The 22,732-nt window shown below is 42.2% G+C and overlaps 1 protein-coding gene across 2 annotated transcripts in view; it reads right to left on the bottom strand.

Annotated features, from left to right (window-relative positions):
• Positions 1 to 1,604: 1,604 nt before the first annotated feature.
• The window catches only part of CMYA5 (cardiomyopathy associated 5), a 146,644-nt gene continuing 125,516 nt past the window's right edge, over positions 1,605 to 22,732 (bottom strand). For both annotated transcript variants that reach the window (XM_030193228.1, XM_030193227.1), the window contains 3 exons: positions 15,247 to 15,346; positions 10,365 to 10,541; positions 1,605 to 3,531 (listed from right to left, as the gene is read on the bottom strand). In XM_030193228.1, the coding sequence (XP_030049088.1) occupies positions 3,279 to 3,531; positions 10,365 to 10,541; positions 15,247 to 15,346 (530 nt within the window). In that variant the 3' untranslated portion in view covers positions 1,605 to 3,278. The remainder of the gene's footprint in view (positions 3,532 to 10,364; positions 10,542 to 15,246; positions 15,347 to 22,732) is intronic.

The raw sequence follows: 22,732 nt of genomic DNA on the forward strand, positions 1-22,732 counted from the left end.
TCACAGCTCCACCCATTCTCTGCCCAAACTCCACTCCTGAGCCATACCAGTATGCATTGGCTTATGCCACACTTGATTTTAGGTGTGACCTAATTTTATAGGAACTCATATATACACAAAAACATTATAAAATTACCTTCCACATGTGTGGCCTAGTGGTTAGGGTGGTGGACTTTGGTCCTGAGGAACTGAGTTCAATTCCTGGCACAGGCAGCTCCTTGTGACCCTGCGCAAGTCATTTAACTCTCCATTGCCCGCCACATTGAGCCTGCCATGAGTGGGAAAGCGCAGGGTACAAAGGTAACAAAAATAAAAGGAATTCAGGCACGTGTTCTTTACTGGTATCATTAAAAGTAGTTGTGTTAATTTTCAAATCAGCTCTACTGAAAATTGAGCTGCACTAAGGAGAAAACTTTAGCTGCTCAAAATGTGGGTGGTTCCAGGTGCAGGGTTAAGTCTGGGGCAAAAAGTTACATATTTAGCAGTGATTTTGGGCACCTGGGTACTTAAAGTAGGTGCCCAAACCTAGGCAATGTAATAGTAGGCTTGCATTTAGGCAACATGAGTTTGGTTGCTTAGATTCACATACATTTTCATACATAAACCTAGCCACCTAGTTTCAGCTGAAAAGTTTCCTAAACTTGTCAAAATCAGGCTACCTAGGTCAGGTGTTTTTCTGCACCGTGTTAAGAGCCATGTACTCACGTATGTACATGCAACCAACCCAAAAGTAGGTCCCACATTAAACTAGAAAGGCAAATCCTGTACGCTTCTAAGTTCAATTTCCAGAGCTCATGTTTGAGCTGGTTAGACAACTGACTCAAAATTTGTCTATTACGGTAAGCAAAAACGGATAATTTGGCAATTAGATCATTAACTACCATAACCAAGGTGAAAGTATAAATAAATAAAGTCCTACATTAACAGTTATATTTAAAGGATTCTTTGCAGTTCTTAGGCGATTTAAAATAACACATAATCAGTTTTGTAATACATGTTCAAGCTTTGTCATTCCCACTTGAAACAGTTATCAGAAAATAAAATGTGTTGTTTTTCAAAGTATGTTGAGAGAAGATATATTTCTTTAAAACTGAAACATCAAAGAAACAAATCCTAAAGGGACTAATATCAGCTCTAAATCTGTAACAGACAGTTGATCAGTGGCGTAGCCACAGGTGGGCCTGGTTGGGCTGTGGCCCACCCAGTTAGGGCTCAGGCTCACCCAACAGTAGCACACGTTTAGCTGTAGTTATTGAGGATCCCAAGCTCTGCCAGCTGAAGACTTCCCCCTGAGAGTAACAAAAGCGCTGCTTTCCACGTTACTGGCACCTGCGCATGTTCCGTTTTCAGTGCAAGCCTACTGCAGACTACCAAGGTGGAGAGAAGCATTTTCCCGCCATCTTAGATATTTTTTTGGGGTGGGGGAGGGGGAGAACAGTTGGTGCCCACTCACTTCTTGCCTAGGCCCACCCAAAATCTGTTGTCTGGCTACACCCCTGCAGTTGATATGGAAAAAAAAGCTCAGTTGTTAAAAATAAGTTCCTCAGTATTCATAGGAAAGCCAGCCCCAGTGGTGAAAGGCAAAGAACAATTCATGAAACCACTTAGCTTCTAAAAATAATCCTTAGAATTTATTTTGCAGAATTTCAGAATTCAGAACAAAGGCAGATTTTGTGTATTTTACAAAAGGCTCGCTGAACACAGAAGGTTTTGTAGAAACTGTAAAATTTGTGTGGGACTACATATTTATTTTGCATCACAGTCAGACGGAACAGCCATTTTATCAAAAACCATGTCCAAGAAAGAGTGGCATCACACAAGTTTTTGCTGACTTCTGGCATGTGTTAGTGTTGCACTTCTGTGCTTAAGTAGTGGATTTTATTTATTTATTTATTTATGGCATTTGTACCCCTCATTATTAGAAAACTGAATGTTCCAGATGAGCCAATAAAGGAACCAAGCTAATTATTTTTTTTGACATTTGGACATGGTTTTTTTAATACATCAGAGAGGTAAGTACAACTGGCCCCTCAATGACTAGTACAAACTCCAGGTCCAGCAAACACTTAGTTGACATGTCTGCCTCAGAATAGATGTAAATGCTGATGTCCACATTTTAAATGTATATAGTTTATACATTAGTTTTTAAAATGTGCTATTCCGCCCAAGCTAACTTGCAGATCAGGGCGGTTTACAGACTAAAAATAAGGTAGCAAAGGAACTACAGTGCCAGACAGGAAGAAACATATTAATCTAATCAAACTCACTCTAAACAGCAAAAGAAAGAATCCAGATATCCAGGGAAGAGAAGAGAACAGAACAGAAGAGAAGGTAAGGGGAAGGGGATAGGAGGAGGGAAGAAGAAAACCAGATGAGAGACACAAGGCTCTATACACACAAGCTATGTAATGTTAAAAGCTTGCTTGAAACCCAGCTTTTAATGGCTGATTTGATATTTTTCAAAGAAAGTTCTCCACGAATAGTGAGCAGAAGTGAATTCAAATGGAAAGGAGCTGCAAAAAAGAAGGCATGGTGATGGGTAAATTCAAGTTGGGCAGCCTTGGGGTTAGGAAGAACAAGCCGGTGGTCGTTCACAGATTGGAGAAGCCGGGTAGGAGAGTATGGAATGGTAGAAGTTGCAAGATAGTGAGGGAAACCAATTCAATGTGTAATCCTGTTGTAAAATCAGAAATACACACACACTTTTAGCCCTTGCCCAAACCTCACCTACAACCCACCTACAGCATGTCCTTTTAACACTACACACGTTGTGGCTTTTACACATGTAAAAGTGGCTTTGTTAAATAGCAATTTACCTGCATTGGCCATTTCTATGTGTAAGAATCAAGTGAGGCCTCTTAAAATTACCTCCACAATAGACTGTTCAAAATAAACAATATAACTTAAGAATAGCATAAACTACTGTAATTCATTGAAAGGCAGTTTTAAATGAAATGGCATTGGAGGTATCTGACTACTTCAGAATTTTATCTCTGAACTTTGCCTAATTTTTTAAAGTAAGAAATGTATTTTCTAGCAAAATTCAGTTCACTTTTAATAAGCAATAAAATTACATCACATCCAAGGATATCAATTCAAGAAACTACAAAAAGGGCATAATTACTTCATCTCTGAAAACTGAATTCCACTGTTCACACATGTGAATTTCTTTTCTCCTGGCAACCCATAATCTCTTAGTAGGCTTCTCTTGTACACAATACATTCAATTTATCAAAGGAACCAGTAATCACTTGTCTTCAAGAGAATGGTGGGATGAACTAGCTGTGCTTGACAAACTCTGGAGTTTCTATGCCTGTGTGAAGGTGAAGCTGTCCTGGTGTCTCTAGAGTGAAGGCAGGGTGGACAGCCTCTGTAAACTTGTGTTTGATGCAGAGGAGTAACTGTCCCTTCTGTACACTGAAGAATGAAATCCTGCCACTGCTGTAATCCAGAAGAGTGCCAATCCTGACAGGGCATTCGGTCACCAGGACATCACTCACCACCCCAGCATGGAGGAACCTGCAACTGAAACTGAAGGAAATGAAAACTAAAGATGACAAAAATAGTGAAACATTGAACAATTTATTTGCTGGCTCTTAACTTTTCACAGATGATTACATAGCCAAGGTAAGATGTTTATCTCCTAGTACTCAGGACCAGATTCTATATATGGCGCCTAGAAAATTTGCATTGAAAACATTTCCACCTAAACGTGCTCTATAAGCTGCACCTAGATTTAGGCACGGTATAAAGAATACACTTAGTTGATATCCTAGCACCTCCATAAACATGGGGTAAATCCTGGTGAGTAGATGTAGGTGCAGAAGGCCATATTCCACAACGCATATAAATTTTGAAATGACCACAAAACGCCCATTCCCCACCCATAAGCACACCCATTTTGCATGCAAGCATTAAAATTTAGGTGCAGTGAGTTACAGAATACGCTTAGGGAGATGTGCGCGTAAATTCTAATTATTACCAATTAGTGCTCATTATTGCTTGTTAAGTGCTGTTAACAACACTGATTAGCTTGTTAAGTCAATTAAGTTGCATGCGTTGTTGCAGAACACGCTTGGATTTCAACGCGGCTCTCTAGGCGTGCTACACAGAATTCGGGGGTCAGTGACATTTGTTAGTTGACTGCAATACAATGTTCATATTACCCATGCTTCAGATTTCACGTCTGCATGGCAGTTTATAGGTGCCAACATTTCAAAATGATTAAAGGTGTCAAACACAAAACAACATACCCTTCCCTAGACACAATGAAGGAGCTTGCTCTATATTTGTGTTCTCAGCACCCACTTGTACCCATAGAGCTGGCTCCTATGTGTCAGTGTTATAGTAACATTTTACAGTCTCTCAGCCTAATTGTTTTGCAAGTCATTTAGGGCTTCTTTTACAAAGCTGCATTACCAATTCTTGGTGCGGCAAATGAGAGGAAGCCCATTCAATTCATATGGGCTTTCGCTCATTTGCCGAAGGTGAATCAGTAGCGCGGCTTTGTAATTGAAGCCCTTAGTTAGGTACTCTTTTGTTTCTTCAGTTCCCTGGTAGGCTGATATATCTGTTAATATCTGTATTTATGTACAAGTTTTGTCATCAGTATAAAACAGTAAAGCACTATTCATTTGCAAACCTGTTAACTGGAAACTCTCATCATTCCTAAGACAAAAAAATGATACAGTCTTGAGCTGTGATGTGTTATCCAAAAATACCTCAGCTATCAGAAAACTAGTTGGCCCTGTGCAATCCATTATTCAGAAAAAAAACCCCACATTCAAAACTCTGTTATTAAAAAATATATTATTATGCAGAAAGATGCAATATCCAAAATGGACTCAGTTCCAATTGTGCTCTACTGTACTATTTATTGATTAACAATACTTTGATAGACCACGGTTCCAAGGTGGGGTCACAACCATTCCAACAGATCAAAACTACACAGATATTCCTAATTCCAGTCCTGAGGCCGCAAACAGGACTGTTTATAGGGATATTGAAATGCAAGTATTTGGCCTAGGAACAAGGCTAATTTGCATATCACTGATACATTGCAAATCAGGCCCAATTGTGGCCTTTGAGTAAGAGAGGAACCAGTGAGTCACCAACCAATAAATCTTTTGTGATCATATATGACTTCAACAGACTGGTCCTGCTCCTTTGTTCTGCTTTAACCGCCACATACTGTACACACCCTGCACCCAATACTTGGCATAAACTATCCAACAATTAAAACAGGTTAGTGGAGGTGTTATGCCCTCTAAGAACCCAAACTGATAAGGGTCAAAAAATCTCAAGATCTTCCAAGATGGCCTGAACCCATTTTATTAACTGAGGGTTTGTTTGTTTTTTTTAACAAAGGCATGGTATTGTTTTTAGCATGTGCTAATAGAGACGCCCATAGGAAAATATGGGCATCTCTAGCGTTTAGCATATGCTTATTTGTAGCACTCCTTTGTAAAAAGACCCCTGAGCCATTACCCATTCTAATAACTTTTTTTTTTAAGAAAATTGAAAGTGGGTCTGCGAAGTTTGGGACAGGGAGCATCCAAGGAAGACTTTTTTAGGTTGGGGCAGAAAACAGCCTTTTTTTAAAAGACGGGCTGGAACAATGCCTCAGAGATGCGTTTATTATATCATACAGCTCTTTCAGAAAAGACATTAAGCAGGCTTAAGCTTACTAAAGATTTTTTTTCCATAGACAAAATGGGAGAAAACCTTTTGCTAAAAGTTCCTTAATGAGTTAAGCCAGACTCCATTTGACACGTGGGGAGTAGTTTTGTAAGAGAGTACCTATGTCAAAGTTTGAAAAAGGTGCCTGTTTTATGAAGGCACATTACACTCAACTATCACTGGTATTAACAGGGCCGGGATAACCATTGCACCAGGCAAGGCTCTGGCCCAGGGCGCTGGCAATCAAAGGTTCCAAAATATCCAGACTCTGACCTCACCTGGTATATAGGTTAAGCTTTTTCTGCTCCCTCCCTCCAGTTTGGTCTCTCCCCTTCTCTCTTCCCCCTCCTCATGGGTATAGCACTGCTTCCTCACCTCTCTCTCTCTTCCCTGTGGTCCTCTAAAGTTTACATAAGTCACTGACAGCAGCACCAGCAACAGTGACTGCCTTTGGCCAGCCCCTGGGTCTTCCCTCTGGTGCATCCTGTCTCCTCTGATGTAATTTTCTGTGGGCAGGACACAGCAGAGGGAAGACCCAGGGGCTGGCTGAAGGCAGCCAGTAGTGCTGCTGCTGTGGCCAGCAACCAACATAAATTTTACAGGATCACAGGGAAGTGAAAGAGGGGGAAAGAGAGACTGGACCAGGGGGAGGGGGAGAAGAGATGCTGGCTCAAGGGCGGAAGAGATGCCAATCCCAAGGGGTTGGTGCTGGAAGTGGTGTGATGGGGAGCACCTCCAAAGCAAGTTGGCTCAGGGCACCACTATCCCTTGAGCCAGCCCTGGATATTAATAACTCCACTGTTCTAAAGAAATTTTTTTTCAACCATCAGAGGGAATATGAGCTGACAACTGATATGCCTTTCACTGAAATTGTCATTAGTCTGATTTTTGACGGCATTCAAAATCTCATCATGTTAATGCTTCAACCAAAAATATATAAATGCACTTGCCTAAGATAATGCTTAAAAAGACTTTCTTCCAAAGACTTTTTTCTAGTACTCCTAGAAGAATAACAACTCTAACATGGCTCATGTTTCAAATTCTGCTTCACCGATTTCCATCAATTTAATCTAAAAGACAGGCTTCGGAAGAAAGTCTTTTTAATTTTTACATACTATTTTTGCCACACTTTCTGCATTTTGACAGGACAAGTCTGGTGAAGTCATACATGATCATAAAAGATTTATTGGTTGGTGACTCACTGGTTCCTCTCCTACTCAAAGGTCACAATTGGGCCTGATTTCCAATGTATCATGATATGGAAATTAGTCTTGTTCCTTTGAAATGATTTTATATTATGCTTCTTTTTTTTCTTGCAGCACTACCTGATAAGGGCTCTTTCTACTACTCTCTGTTTGAGGTGGTATAACTCAGAAGGTACATAGATACACATATACATAGGACCAGATTCAATAAAATGCACCCAAATTTGGATGCCAGAAAAAAATCGGCACCCAGCACTATTTATAGAATCTGGGGGACAGTCACCTTTTCCACCTTTTTTTACTTTTTCTGTTGTCTGATTTATTTTTCTGTTTTCTTATTCTATTTGTAGGTTGATATATATGTGAGTATCTATATATATACATATAGTGGTTCCAGGTGCAGAGGATGTTTAACATGCACAACCTGCTGTGAATTGGAACGAATTTCACAACATTTGCAAATTTTTCTTTCCAGTAGTTCTAACTATTCTTCTTAGTGGTTAATTTGAAGTGTGTACCTCAGAATTAGCCATTAAACTTTTGAAACTTCAAAAAGGATGTGACCAAAAGTATTTATCAGGTAAGTATTCCCTTCTAAAATTAACCCTTCAGCTTTTGTCTTTTACTCTTTTGTTACTCAAATTTCCCTTAAAGGACTGATCCTTTGTGGTCAGTGTTGCCAGGTGGGCGGTTTTACCGCCCAATTGGGCGGTTTTCCGCGACCTGCCGCGGGAAATTTTTGCCCGCGGCGGGTTGCGGTTTTTTGGGCTGCTTTTGGGTCGTTTGGGCGGTTTTTTGGGCGGCTTTTTGCCTTTTTTTCGGCCGCGGGGGGCGGGGTTAGTGACGTTTTTGGGCAGGGTTAGTGACGTTTTGGGCGGGCCGATGACGTCGGAGGCGGGGCCGATGACGTGGGAGGCGGGGCCGATGACGGGGGAGGCGGGGCCGGTGACGGGGGAGGCGGGGCCGGTGACGGCGGGGTTGATGACGGCGGGGGCGGGGGTGATGACGCGGGGGGGGGGTGTCAGGGGCGGGGTTTGTGTTTGGGCGGGTTTTGGGCTGTTTTTTGGGCTGGATTGGGCGAGAAAAAATTTTTCCACCTGGCAACCCTGTTTGTGGTTCTACTTTATCTTTCAGGTTTCAGCTGAACCAGAAGGTATGAGGACTACAGACTCTTCCACAGGTAAGTGGACTCCTCCCCAGTGCTAGCCAAGTCCCCAAGTAGCATTTGCTTTCCTTTTTAAGGTGTGTGAACGCTGTTGCCACTTATCTGAAGCTCTCTCTTCACTAGGCTTTGGCCTTGCTTGCGTGGGGGGGCCATGCTGCTCCCTCCAGCAACGTGCTGTTCTCTGGAGGCTTGGCACCTGTCTTTACACCAGACTCAAACGAGATAAAACCCTAACTCCCTTGCTTAACAGCAGGCTTGGACTCCTTGGGTATGGATTACTGTGGGCTACTAGCTAGTTAAAAATAAAATGTAATTATTAGCCCTACTGGGCTTCCTATTTTACTGTATCCCTATTCTACAGGAGCCAGGCTGTTCAGGAGTCTTGGCCAACACTTTCAACACAGTATCTCACTGAATCATTGCTCCTCACTTTAGGCACACTGCCTTCTCTCACTGCCAGTGCTTTCAGCACTCATTCAGCAGCAATTCAGCCAAGCTTTTACTTTGACCACCTAAGACAAGAGAGACACTTTTAATCACTAGCACACAGAACAGGCTTAGTCTCTCTCTTGGAAGACACTCTCAGCTTAGGACTGTCCTTCCAGCCTGTCACACTAGTGATACAGCTTAAAGCAGAATGTCAGTTAGCAGTTTCTAAGAAAGGAGCCAACACTTTCCAAACTCAGGGGTCCTTTTACTAAGCTGTGAGAAAAAGGGCTGTGAGGTAGTGGCAGGGGTAAAATGCCTCCCCCCCCCCCCCCCCAAAAAAAAATGGCCACACAGTAAGATAGCCCTTACCGCGTGGACATGCAGCGGGGCGCACTTACCACCCATTAAGGTGGTGGTAAGGGCTCCCACAGTAACCAGGCAGCGCACAATACCGATTACTGCTGGATTAGTGCTGCGCTACAGAAAAAAAAAAAATTTCTAGAGCGGTGGAAATGGTGCATACTCCAGTTGGAAATACCGCCGGTGGCCATGTTGGGCCAGCAGTAGTTCCAGACTAGCAAGCGGTAAGCCCGCATTGGGTTTACTGCCACTTTGGTAAAGACCCCCTCAGTTTTTCAAATAAACTTTTTCTCTCACTTCAGCACTTGTTTTTTCACTTTCCAGTGCTCTCCCACATCAGAGTTGCACACAGGCAGGGTTGCCAGGTGGAAAATTTTTTTCTAGCCCAATCCAGCCCAAAAACCAGCCCAAAACCCGCCCAAACACAAACCCCGCCCCTGACACCCCCACCCCCGCGTCATCACCCCCGCCCCTGCCGTCATCGGCCCCGCCCCCGCCGTCACCGGCCCCGCCTCCCACGTCATCGGTCCCGCCTCCCCGTCATCGGCCCCGCCTCCCCGTCATCGGCCCCGCCTCCCACGTCATCGGCCCCGCCTCCCACGTCATCGGCCCGCCCAAAACGTCACTAACCCCGCCTAAAAAACGTCACTAACCCCGCCCCCCCCGCGGCCGAAAAAGGCAAAAAGCCGCCCAAAAAACCGCACAGAAACCCAAAAAGCCGCCCAAAAAACCGCAACCCGCCGCGGGCAAAAATTTCCCGCGGCGGGTCGCGGAAAACCGCCCACCTGGCAACACTGCACACAGGTGCTTTCTCTGGAGGCTGAAGTCTAGAGCTCCGCCTCCTCTGACAACAGTTACAACTCCCGTTACCCAGGCGACGGGGACTTGGCTGATCCACTTGACCCTCCTGAGCCAATCAGGCACAAGTACATGGAATGTTTACTGTTTTTTCATTCATGGACCTTGCAGAAGGGGTCTTTTACTAAAGCTTAGCTTGATCTTAAGTAAGTCCCATTTTATTTCTATGGGCCCTGCTGCAGATAACTCGAGCTAAGCTTTAGTAAAAGACCCCCAGAAATCTGGACTGCCCCTACTTGACATTTCACCCATTAGATTGTAAGCTCCTTGGAGCAGGGACTGTCCTTTTTGTTCATCTGTACAGCACTGCGTAACCCTAGTAGCCCTCTAGAAATGTTAAGTAGTAGTAGTAGTAGTAATCCCATTTTTCCCATTGACATCAATGGGAAAAATACTTTTCTTTGTAAAACATAGTCACAATTACACAGAATTTCAATAAAAGTCACACAGACACCCATGGGAAAGCGCGGGGTACAAATGTAACAAAAATAAATAAATAAATAAAATGTCAGATCATTCCAAACCAGACCATATTTTCAAATTTTTAAAACCACTTTCTTTTACCACATTACACAATTTCACCCAAAAATGAACCCTAATTCATTAAATAAGAGATATACAGCAGAATCCTTGGTGCTATAGTAACCAACCAAACGAGTAAATTTTACCTTGTTGTTGTCGATTGACAATACATACACCATGAAGTATTGTTCTCCCCCAGGACCCAGTTTCCTGGCGTGGAACTATAACAGGCTCCAATCCGGAATACTTTGCAACCAGTCACCATGGTCTCCCAGTAATGCCATCCACGTGCTGGCAACAGTTCACCCAACACTGTTGGGATTCTGCATATAAATACATACATAAAAGAAAACAATTTTTCAATTTCTCTGTTTTCTGGTAATAATTCTTTTCTTGTAGTTGCCATGATTCTCGTACTATTTAAGTTGGAGTTCCTATTTCCTTTCACTTATTATGTTGTTTTTATAGTGGATGGTAAACCGCTTTGATTTCATGAAAGGCGGTGTATTAAGCTTAATTAAACTAAACCACATAGACCCCCTGGAAAAAGAAGCCTAAACTGTTGCAAGAGAGTGACAACTGTTATTTAAGCTTAGGCTGCACACATCTAGAGGGATGGCTTGAATAGATGTTAAATGTTAAGAAAGAAAGTTAAAAAGGGGGGGGGGGGGGGAAATACTTCCAGATAGTTGCAAATGAATGCTTTTGGTGCTAGGGTCCCAAAGAGGGTTGCTTCCAGTTGAGCTGGAAGCCCAAAGATGCAGACCCCCAAATATATCTATCTACATACCAGTAAAACATTAGTGGAATGAATTTTCAAAAGATTTATCCGATTAACCAGGAATATTTAGCCAGATAAAACCTGCCCCTCCCCAACAAGCTAAATTTGGCTGTATAAAATGGCAAGGCATATACATTTAGCTAGTTAGAAAAAGGAAACTCTGGAGGTGTTCTGGGTGCAGGTTCCTGGTTTGGGGATAATTACTAATCTGTGTTAATGGAATAATATTTGATTTTTATCATTTAGGGTTTGATTCAGTAAATGGAGCCTAAATTTGGGTACTGAAAATATGCACATGGAGTACTATTCTATAAACGACGTTGTTTAGTCGTTAAAGTTGAATCGAGGTATAATAGTTCAGGCAGATCAGGAAATTAGCAATGAATTTTATTCCTACTATCGGCAGTTATATGATATCCCTGAGGCCAGTGAGCTTTATTGGGCCCACATGTCCTTGCAGTCAGTGTGCCCAGCAGACAATGAGATGCTTAATAAGCCCATGCTAGCAGAAGAGGTTCATCTAGGGATTCGGCAGAGCCCATTGTGTAAGGCCCCTGGTATGGATGGTTTTCAGGCGGAATTCTATAAATTACTGGGAGAGGAGATTGTGCTCCCCTTAACAGATATGTTTAATGTCTTAGTGGACGCTGGTAATCTACCCGAGCAGTTAAACATGGTGCGGATTATAGTACTACCAAAACCGCCTAAATTTATGTGTGTAAAGATGCCAGAGTACAAATGCATGCAAAGCATCTCATTATTATGCAAATTAAAGAATGCAGTGTGCATTTCACTTTGCAAGCTGTGTTATTTCAGGAAACATATCACACAGCTAGTGTTATTTTTCCTTCTCTGGAGCATCAGGTTTTAAACATGGAGTGTGATGGTCTTGGGGACCTCTTAAAGGGGCTGGTGCCATGAACCCAACCTCCTGAAACCCCTCAACAATCTACCCTCCCCCCTCATCTGACGGTGCAAGCTCTCCCCCTTTACCGTTCCTGTTACTCCCCCAAAACTCCAGGGTGTATACTCTGGTGGCTAGCAGTAGTAGGTAGGAGCAATCTCTGCTCTTTTCAACTATCAGTTGGTGGCCTCCAGTTGGCACCTCTTGAGCCCTAGCAGTAGTCTCCTCTATCACTAGGGGTCATGTTGCCAAATAAGGGCACTACAATATATATATATATATATATACAATAACTCGAGACTACCTCTACTTCAGGAAACAGGAAAAAGCCTGGCACTTCTCCTAAGCCTTTAATACATAGGGTAACTGACTATACACCCATTCTGCACATGGATTAGCTTGCTACACACACTGTAACTTAGACCAGTTCCTTATATCTTGATTAATTGTACAAAGAACTAGCCTTTAGTTTAGCCACCCATTTATTTATCTCAGCTGACTCTGTACCATGCATCTTGTCCCATCTATATATCTGCATTAGGCCCCTCAGCTATATGGCAATCTGTATTGTAGAAAAGCATTAGTATCATAGCAATGTTATTTGAATGTTCTAATTGTGTGCTTATTTCATTAGTATTATGCTGACATCGTGTTATATCTCTGTTATTTGAATTTCAGGGCTGTTAATTGTGTATATTTTTGATCCTGTTTATTATTAGGTTTTAATTTGCTGTTTTCAAGTTTTCCTCTTTCATTGTATTTATGTTTATACCTGTATATTTTACTATTGATATGCTGTTAACAAAATTGTAAGTTTGATGTTAAACTGTACCTACTGTACAATACCTTGGATGAATCTCTTCAATAAGGTTAATAAATCCCAATAAATAAATAAATATCTTTTCTAACTTTATAAGCAGTCAATTCATATTAAGTTTACTACTTTGTAGCTTCATTGCATGCCCCCTAGTCCTAGTATTTTTGGAAAGAGTAAATAAATATTCACGTCTACCCATTCCACTCCACTCATTATTTTATAGACCTCTATCATATCTCCCCTCAGTCATCTTTTCTCAAAGCTGAAGAGCCCTAGATGCTTCAGCCTTTCCTTAAACAGGTGTTGTAGGTGTAAAGAATGAAAATGGAGGAAGAGTCCAACTGCTGAGAATAGAAAGAGTTGGTGAGTTCAGGTACAGGAGTATAAGCCTGATGGGTGACACTAAGGTTGATATGAAGAAATTGTATAATCTGGTGGACTCATTCACTCAAGTAGAGGATCTAGTGATGCCAAGTGGGCATCAGAAGCCACCAGCGGCTGAGCTTCCGCAGTATTTTGAGTCGAAGGTTAGAAATATTAGACTGCAGCTCTCTCCAGCTCTTGATATTGCTCCGGTTTTTTAATGATGAGTTATCTGCAATACCAGTTCATAAGACTGTGGTTGCAATTTATGGAAATTGAAGTAGCTGATGTAAGGGGTTTGTTGCTGCGGTATGCTAAATCATCTTATGGGTTGTACTTCTGTCCAGCATATTTGATGCGGTATGCGTTGGCTCCATTTCTTTTTTCACTAACGGATTGGTTGAATGAGCAGTTAAGCAAGGGGATTTTTCTGCTTGAAGGGGGAAACATTGCATTAACGTCAATACCTAAAGACATCAAGGGAAATTTGGAGATAGTTAGCAATTATAGGCCAATTGCCTCCATTCAGATATTGATTAAATTAATGGAGGGTTGTGTTTTGCAACAATTGGAGGATCACTTAAATCTATTTGAAATATTGCATTATTCCTAATTGGGATTTCATAGCTGATATAGCATGGAAACAGTGATAGGAGCCATCATAGCATTAGGCAAACCATTCTGAGTCAGGGAAAATGTGTAATTTTAATTCAGTTCAACCTTTCCTGTGCATTTGACTTGGTGGACCATGAACTTTTATTAGGATTGTTGAACAGCTTTGGACTACTTGGGGTGGTCTTACAGTGGTTTCAGGGATTTTTGTCCCATTGTTCCTACCAAGTCAGGTGTGGGGAAGAATGTTTGGAAGATTGGGTGTCACCCTGTGGGGTGCCACAGGGCTCGCCCCTTTTGCCAACTTTATTCAACATGGTTTTATAGTCTCTGGGGGTTATTTTGGAGCAAGCACAGTTTCAAAGTTTTACATATGTGGATAACATTTCAGTGTTGTGTCCGGTTTTAGAAGATTGGAATGCTACTCATGCGCAAATTTTAAAGAGTATAGATTTGATTGAATCTTGGGTTGGGCAACATAGACTAAAAATTAACAAAGAAAAGACACAATATTTATGGCTGGGATCTTTGGACCATCCTTTCCGCGAAATACAGTAATTGTGGGGTGAGATTGTTTTAGTTTTGGGACAGAGTCCAAATTATTGGGAGTGGTGACAGATAGTACACTCAGTATGAAGCTGCAAATTAATTCAGTTGTCAAGAAATCACTTTGTTATATTAAGAAGTATTTTGAAAACTCAGTTCTTAGACTTGTAGTAGAAACATTAATCTTGTCTATTCTTGATTACTGTAAACTAATGTATGTGGGTTGTGCTAAATCCTCTTTAAGAGGCTTGCAGAAAGTAAATCAAGCACACAGCTGTATTCTGGACTCTTTGAATAGATTCGAACCTCTATCGCCTTACTTTTTGAAAGTATATTTGGCTTCCAGTAGAGGCTTGGATTTATTTAAAGTTAGGCATTACAGTCTTCAGGATGTTACAGGGTGAGGCCCCCTTTTATTTTTTATAGAAGTGATGATAGTATTATTGGGGAGAATGTCAGATCATTTAAGGGCTCAATGTTTACTGTCTTTTCCTTCGGTTAGGAATGTTAGGTATAACAATTTTGAAATCTTCACTTTCTTACCAAGCTCCAGCTTTTTGGAATTTGTTGCCCTTGAAGCTAAGGCACAGCTCAGACTTTCTAATGTTCAGAAGGTCGCTTAAGACTTTTTTGTTTAAAATGTTTGTAGTGGGATTTGTTAATTGAGTCATTTTAGTTTTAATATTTTATGGTTTTGTATTTTATTCTGAACATTGTGTTCAATTTCTTACTTTGTAACCCGCAGTGAACTGCATTGGTATTAGCGGGCTATAAGTTCAGTATAAAATAGAATAAATAAATAAATAAATAAATAAAATAAAAAATATAACACCATCTCTCCCAAGGTATATTTCTATTTTAAACTGCATGTCACAGCTTTTATGTTTTATAAAGACATATCACACGTGGGTATGGTAATGGGAAGTGTCCAAGCAAACATGCACACAAAAAGACCGAGTTCTTTATAAAGAGGTAGATTGCTCTTGTTAAGATTTTTGCCCTTACCCAGTGATTTTGCTTTTCTCAGTGATGCTCATTGCAGTCCCATCGGGAGATATTTCCAAAGGAGGACAAGCAGTTTCTCGAATTAGGTGAAATCTAGTGCCTGTTGTAATTTGGAGTGAGAACACAAGATTTTAGAAATGACAGCAGTTTTCAGCAGGTATAGGTTTCATGACTACTTTGTCTTAATGTTTGCAAGTGATATTAAGAACATAGGGGCCCTTTTACTAAGCTGCATAAGCGTCTACGCGCGCCCAACACGTGCCAAAATGGAGTTACCGCCCGACTATCATGTGGATCTTGTGGAAATTTCACTTTTTATTTTCGGGTCAGCGTAACAGATGCGCGCCAAGTGGCATTTGACGAACATAGGTCATTATCGCTCACTTACCGTGTGAGTCTTTACCGCTAGGTCAATGGCTGGCGGTAAGGTCTGAGATTCAAAATGGACGTGCGGCAATTTTCATTTTGCCGCATTTCCATTTTCAGCAAAAACAAAAGTCCTTTTTTGCAGGCACACTAATAAATGGATCGCTGTGCACCCAAAACCCATGCCTACACTACCGCAAGCCATTTTTCCGCGCATCTTTATTAAAGGACCCCATAGAAATGTAAAAGAATGATAGCAGGTAAAGACCACATGGCCTATCCCATCCATACCAACTAATCTCAACTACCCCTTTCTCTCTCTTAGATCTGCTATGCCTCTCCCATGCTTTCTTGAATCCAGATACATTCATCATCTCCACCAAATCTGCTGGGAGACTGCGCCATGCATTCATCACACTTCCTATAAAGTAGTATCTTCTTCTTTATTATTATTTATTCATGAGATTTATACATTACAATCAATCAACAAGATAACTTGTATACAGAAATGCACATTCGGTAACAAAGAAAACCACTCTTGTTGAGGGGAAAATATAGTGCAATATCCACAATAAAGGAGGAGAACGCAAAGAAAATGTAGCTCTTGAAGCAAGGGTATTAAAGTAAAGCTACAAAATATATTGACGGCTTCAAATATCCATTAGATACAGGCTTTACTCAGCTACTCTGCTGAGCCCAAGAGATTCCAATTTCCTACCTTCCAGAAATATTTTTAACTGGTACAGGTCAAAGAAAGTATATTTATTTGGGGAAAGAAACACAAAACATTTACAAGGAAAACGTAGCATAAATTTAGCTCCAAGTGAATTTACTTGGTGCCTCATTGACAGAAATTTATTTCTCCTTTCTTGTGTAACCTTTGTTAAGTCTGGAAAAATCCAAACTTTCTGACCCAGAAACAAATTTTGTCTGTGGTGAAAGTATGATGTCAAAATGTGCTCTTTGTCCTGAGGAAAAACAAAAGCACCAGCAGAGTCTCTCAGGCACCACCCCTGAATCAGATTTTTCAAGAAATGCAGTTAGGTCTAAACTGTCCTGGGATATTTCTTCCAACTCCAAATTTGGAGCTGCTTCAGGGGACTACACCTGAACTATAGAACATTAGGTTTAGAGGAAGAGTAATACATCTTAGAAATTGGAGGACAAGCTTCCTTAGGTATCATCAAAATTTCCTCCCGAGAGCTCCACAGGAGCTGACTAGAAGAAAAAATAGGATGCTTAGGAAAATTTAGTAAACCTATGTTCAGGTACCTCATCACATTTTCCAAAATTTCTCCTAGTAACAATCTTATCTTTCACAAGTACACTATTTAATTTCTGAGTCACAGTACTCCCCCGGTCCAATTTCTGAACTGAAGATTGTATAGTAGACAGTGAGCTCTCATTCTTCACCACCACAGCTTTTGTTAAAGATGTAATTGCAACATGTAAGGAGGTTAAACCTTCCCAAACCAGGTCCAAAGTAATTCGTGAGGTAGCACTGCAGCTGTAGTCAAAGGACTCTGATCTAGCTGGTCTAAACCAATCCCCTCCTTTAAGGATAATCCAGGAGCATTTCCACACCGTGGGTTCTCCTCTCCGGAAGAAGCGCTGTCCTGGAACGTTAGTTGCCGCAACCCTTGCGTGGTCAAGTGCTCCAATTCTGGGGGGGAGATGCCTGACGCTAGTCTGGGCTCAGGATGGTATCGACATCTCCCATGGCTGTTGTTTCAGGCAGCAGAGCAGGAGAGACCAGCGTTTTTGTCACCATAAAGGCCTCAGCGATGGACGTTTGACGGTAAGAAGCTGCCTGCTGAGACTCAGAGGGAAAGTCTTGCGGCTTGCTCTTACGCTTCTTTCCCATACCAAAAACGGGGAAGTGCTGAGCTGCTCCTTTGCATGACCACCCACAAACGACCGTGTTGGATTCTCCTCTAACAGTATCTTCTTAAATTACACCTGAGTTTCCAACAGTGGCCAATCCAGGACACAAATACCTGGCGAGATCCCAGAACAGTAAAACGAACTTTATTCTGCTTATCTTAGAATAAACATGGGATCTTCCCAAGTCGATCTTAATAATGGCTTATGGACTTTTCTTTTAGGAAATTATCCAAACCTTTTTTAAACCCTTCTAAGCTGTTTTTTCCACATTCTCTGGTAACGATTTCCAGAGTTTAATTACACATTGAGTGAAGAAATATTTTCTCCAGTTTGTTTTAGATTTACTACTTGGTAGTAAATTGCATGCCCCCTAGTCTTAATATTTTTGGAAAAAGTAAACAAGCAATTCACATCTATCTATTCCACTCCACTCAGTATTTATTCCACTCACTCTATCATATCTTACCTCAGCCATCTCTTCGCCGAGCTGAAGAGCCCTAGCCACATTAGCCTTTCCTCACAGGGAAGTTGTCCCATCCCCTTTATCATTTTAGTTGCCCTTTTCTGTACCTTTTCTAATTCCGCTGTGTCTTTTTTGAGATGCGGTGACCAGAATTGAACTCAATATTTGAGGTGTGGTTGCACCACGGAACGATACAATGGAATTAGAACATTCTCATTTTTGTTTTCCACTTCTTTCCAAATGATTGCTCACATTCTATTTACTTTCATAACTGCTGCTGCACACTGAGCAGAAGGTTTCAATGTATCATCAATGATGATACCTAGATCCTTTTCCTGGGCAGTGACACCTAATATGGAATCTTGCATCACATAGCTATAGTTTGGGTTCCTCTCTCCTACATGCATCACTTTGCACTTGCTAACATGAAACGTCATCTGCCATTTGGATAGCCAGTTTCCAAGTCTCAGAAGGTCCTCTTGCGATTAAACAACTTTGAATAACTTAGTGTATTCAGCAAATTTCATTACCTCACTAGTTATTCCCATTTCTAGATCATATATAAATATGTTAAAAAGCAGCAGTTCCAAAATAGACTCCTGGGGAACTCCACTATCTACTGTTCTCCATTGAGAATACTAATCATTTAAACCCTACCCTCTGTTTTCTCTTTTAGCCAGTTTTTAATCCGCAATAGGCCATTATGATAGAAGTGTATAAAATAATGAGTGGAATGGATCGGGTGGATGTGAAGCGACTGTTCACGCTATCCAAAAATACTAGGACTAGAGGGCATGAGTTGAAGCTACAGTGTGGTAAATTTAAAACGAATCGGAGAAAATTTTTCTTCACCCAACGTGTAATTAGACTCTGGAATTCATTGCCGGAGAACGTGGTACGGGCGGTTAGCTTGACGGAGTTTAAAAAGGGGTTAGATAGATTCCTAAAGGACAAGTCCATAGACCGCTATTAAATGGACTGGAAAAATTCCTCATTTTTAGGTATAACTTGTCTGGAATGTTTTTACGTTTGGGGAGCGTGCCAGGTGCCCTTGACCTGGATTGGCCACTGTCGGTGACAGGATGCTGGGCTAGATGGACCTTTGGTCTTTCCCAGTATGGCACTACTTATGTACTTATGTACCTCCTACCCCATAACTTTCTAATTTCATCAGAAGGTACTTTGTGAAATGCCTTTTGAAAATCCAGATACACAATATCGATCGGCTCACCTTTATCCACGTTTATTCATCCCTTCAAAGTAATGTAGTAGATTGATTGGTGAGGCAAGATTTCCCTTCACTAAATCCATGTTGGCTTTGTCTCATTAATCCATACTTTTGTATATGCTCTGTTATTTTGTTTTTTTATAATAGATAGTGGAATAAGATGATGTCCAATGAATAGGAGGGATTTTAGACTTTCATTTTCATTTTTTCAGCCTACCTTGCAGAGATACATAGAACTGTAAAGGAAAATTTCTTGACCTAATGGGAAGTGGGTCCTGATGTAGCAAACCAATCTATGGACAAAGGAAGTAGAGTGGAAGAATTTCCCTATACTGTCCATGTGCTACTACTACTACTATTTAGCATTTCTATAGCGCTACAAGGCGTACGCAGCGCTGCACAAACATAGAAGAAAGACAGTCCCTGCTCAAAGAGTTTACAATCTAATAGACAAAAAATAAATAAAGTAAGCAAATCAAATCAATTAATGTGAACGGGAAGGAAGAGAGGAGGGTAGGTGGAGGCGAGTGGTTACAAGTGGTTAAGAGTCAAAAGCAATGTTAAAGAGGTGGGCTTTCAATCTAGATTTAAAGGTGGCCAAGGATGGGGCAAGATGTAGGGGCTCAGGAAGTTTATTCCAGGCGTAGGGTGCAGCGAGACAGAAGGCGCGAAGTCTGGAGTTGGCAGTAGTGGAGAAGGGAACAGATAAGAAGGATTTATCCATGGAGCGGAGTGCACGGGAAGGGGTGTAGGGAAGGACGAGTGTGGAGAGATACTGGGGAGCAGCAGAGTGAGTACATTTATAGGTTAGTAGAAGAAGTTTGAACAGGATGCGAAAACGGATACGGAGCCAGTGAAGGGTCTTGAGGAGAGGGGTAGTATGAGTAAAGCGACCCTGGCAAAAGATGAGACGGGCAGCAGAGTTTTGAACCGACTGGAGAGGGGAGAGGTGACTAAGTGGGAGGCCAGCAAGAAGCAGATTGCAGTAGTCTAAACGAGAGGTGACAAGGGAGTGGATGAGGGTTTTGGTAGAGTGCTCGGAAAGAAAGGGGCGGATTTTACGGATGTTGTAAAGAAAGAAATGACAGGTCTTGGCAATCTGCTGGATATGAGCAGAGAAGGAGAGAGAAGAGTCAAAGATGACCCCAAGGTTTCGAGCTGAGGAGACAGAAAGAATGAGAGAGCCATCAACAGAAATAGAAAACGGGGGGAGCGGAGGTGGGTTTGGGGGGGAAAATGAGAAGCTCGGTTTTGGTCATATTTAATTTCACGTGGCGTTGAGACATCCAGACAGCAATGTCAGACAAGCACGCTGAAACTTTGGTTTGGATGCAAGATGAGATATCAGGGGTAGAAAGGTAGATTTGGGAGTCATCAGCATAGAGATGGTAGGAAAAGCCATGGGATGAGATTAATGAACCAAGGGAAGAAGTGTAGATAGAAAAGAGGAGGGGACCAAGAACAGAACCCTGAGGTACACCGACAGGCAGAGGGATAGAAGTAGAAGAGGATCCACCAGAGTGAACACTAAAGGTGCGGAGGGAGAGGTAGGAAGAGAACCAGGAAAGGACAGAGCCCTGGAATACAAGTGAGGACAGGTTATCGAGAAGTATGCTGTGATCGACAGTGTCAAAAGCAGCGGAAAGATCAAGAAGAATGAGGATGGAATATTGACCTCTGGATACTGTCCATGTGAAGGTTAAAGCTCACAGCAGAAGCTATCACTGAAGCCTCAATGGTGTCAAATCCTGTTAGGTTTGAAAAAGAAGTCCAAGGAGCTTAGAAAAGTTTTGGTTTTGTTATGAAAACCTTCCTGCCAATTGGATAGCCAGTAGCTAGACTATTAGGAAAGCTTCTTGAGAGTCAAGGAGAGAGATAGGCTGGAATAGATGTTCTGAGATTATTGAAGCTCTGTTTTTTGAGGATTTTGTTGCTGAGGTGGCTCTATGCCAACATCAGTAGTTCAAAGTACTAGTTGCTACAGGTGGAAGACCCTGCCTACCTTCCCCTGAACCTGGGGGTGGGGCATTCCCTGTAGGGAACCTGTCCATGTACTTAGCCTGCTCAATACTCCTCTTCTGACAAGAACTGTCACACTAAGGGTCTCAGAAGGCTATCCTCCCCCCTGCTAGGAAACAGCTTAGGAACTCATGAGGTATATAGTGACCTCTGAGCTCTAGAACAGGGATTCTCAGCCCAGTCCTCAGGATACACCCAGCTAGTCTGGTTTTCAGGATATCCATGGTGAATATGCATGAGATAAATTTGCATGCACTGCCTCCATTGCATGCAAATCTGTCTAATGTATATTCATTGAGGATATCTTGAAAACCTGACTGGCTAGGTGTTTCCCGAGGACTGGGTTGAGGACCCCTGCTCTAGAAGCATCCCTATGTCAAACTGAAGTGTGAGGTAGAGACAATATAAACAAAACTCTACTATCCAACAAAGAAGGTTGTAAGAATCCCAAAGGCAGTGGCGTACCAAGGGGGGGGGGGCGGTGGGGGCAGTCCGCCCCGGGTGCACGCCGCGGGGGGGGGTGCCGCGTGCCGGTCAGTGTTGTTCGTTTCCATGCTCCCTCTGCCCTGGAACAGGAAGTAACTTGTTCCGGAGAAGAGGGAGCATGGAAACGAACGACGCTGACCGGCGCGTGGCACCCCACTAGCGGCGTGCACCCGGGGGTGAGGGGGTTCTTTTGCCGGGATGGGGTGTCCTTTCACCGGGGGGGGGGGGGTCGCGCTGCACCCGGGGGGGGGGGGCGCATTGGCGATCCCCCCCCCCCCCGGGTGTCAGCGCCCCTAGGAACGCCACTGCCCAAAGGACCTACAGTCTAAATAGGTTTGCTCAAAAAGGTAGAAAAGGGTGTGGAGGGGCATTTTTGAAAGGACGTCCAAAGCAGAACAGAGGAAAATATGTGAGATGGACATCCATGTGTTGGAGATGTCCAGCATGAAACAGCTATTTTACAAACTGGAACGGCCAAATTATGAACAGGTGAAAACAAGGAACATGGATGTCTGTATGGCAGCAACATCCATACAGAGCAGAGGAGTAGCTTAGTGGACTGTAAACCAAGGGACCCAGATTCAAATCCCACTAATTCTTTTATTTTGTAATTGTGAGCCCTCCAGGAACAGAAAAATACCTGCTGTATCTAAATGTACATCACTTCAACAGCCTTCAGGCTTGCAAGTGGCCTATATATTTAGATATAGTAGGTATTTTTCTGTTCCTGTAGAGCACATAATAATAAAAAAAAGAGCTCAAGTGGGATTTGAACCTGGTTCCCTTGATTTACATTCTACTGCACTAACCACTAGGCTACTCCTCAGATCTGCATGCTGCTCTGTTCAGGATGTCCATAATACCTGAAGCTGTCACAGTGCCTGGTATTCCTTTTCAGTTTTACTTTCAGGGGATAGTGAGGGAAAAGCAACCACTGGGGGATCAAGGAGGTGTCATGCCTAAATCCCTCCAGTGGCCAGCTACTCATAGCACCTTTTTGTACACTAGTCGAGACTGAAACATGTCTAGCTAAGGACATT

This window comes from Microcaecilia unicolor, chromosome 2 (assembly GCF_901765095.1).
Source record: "Microcaecilia unicolor chromosome 2, aMicUni1.1, whole genome shotgun sequence".
Taxonomy (NCBI): Eukaryota; Metazoa; Chordata; class Amphibia; order Gymnophiona; family Siphonopidae; genus Microcaecilia; species Microcaecilia unicolor.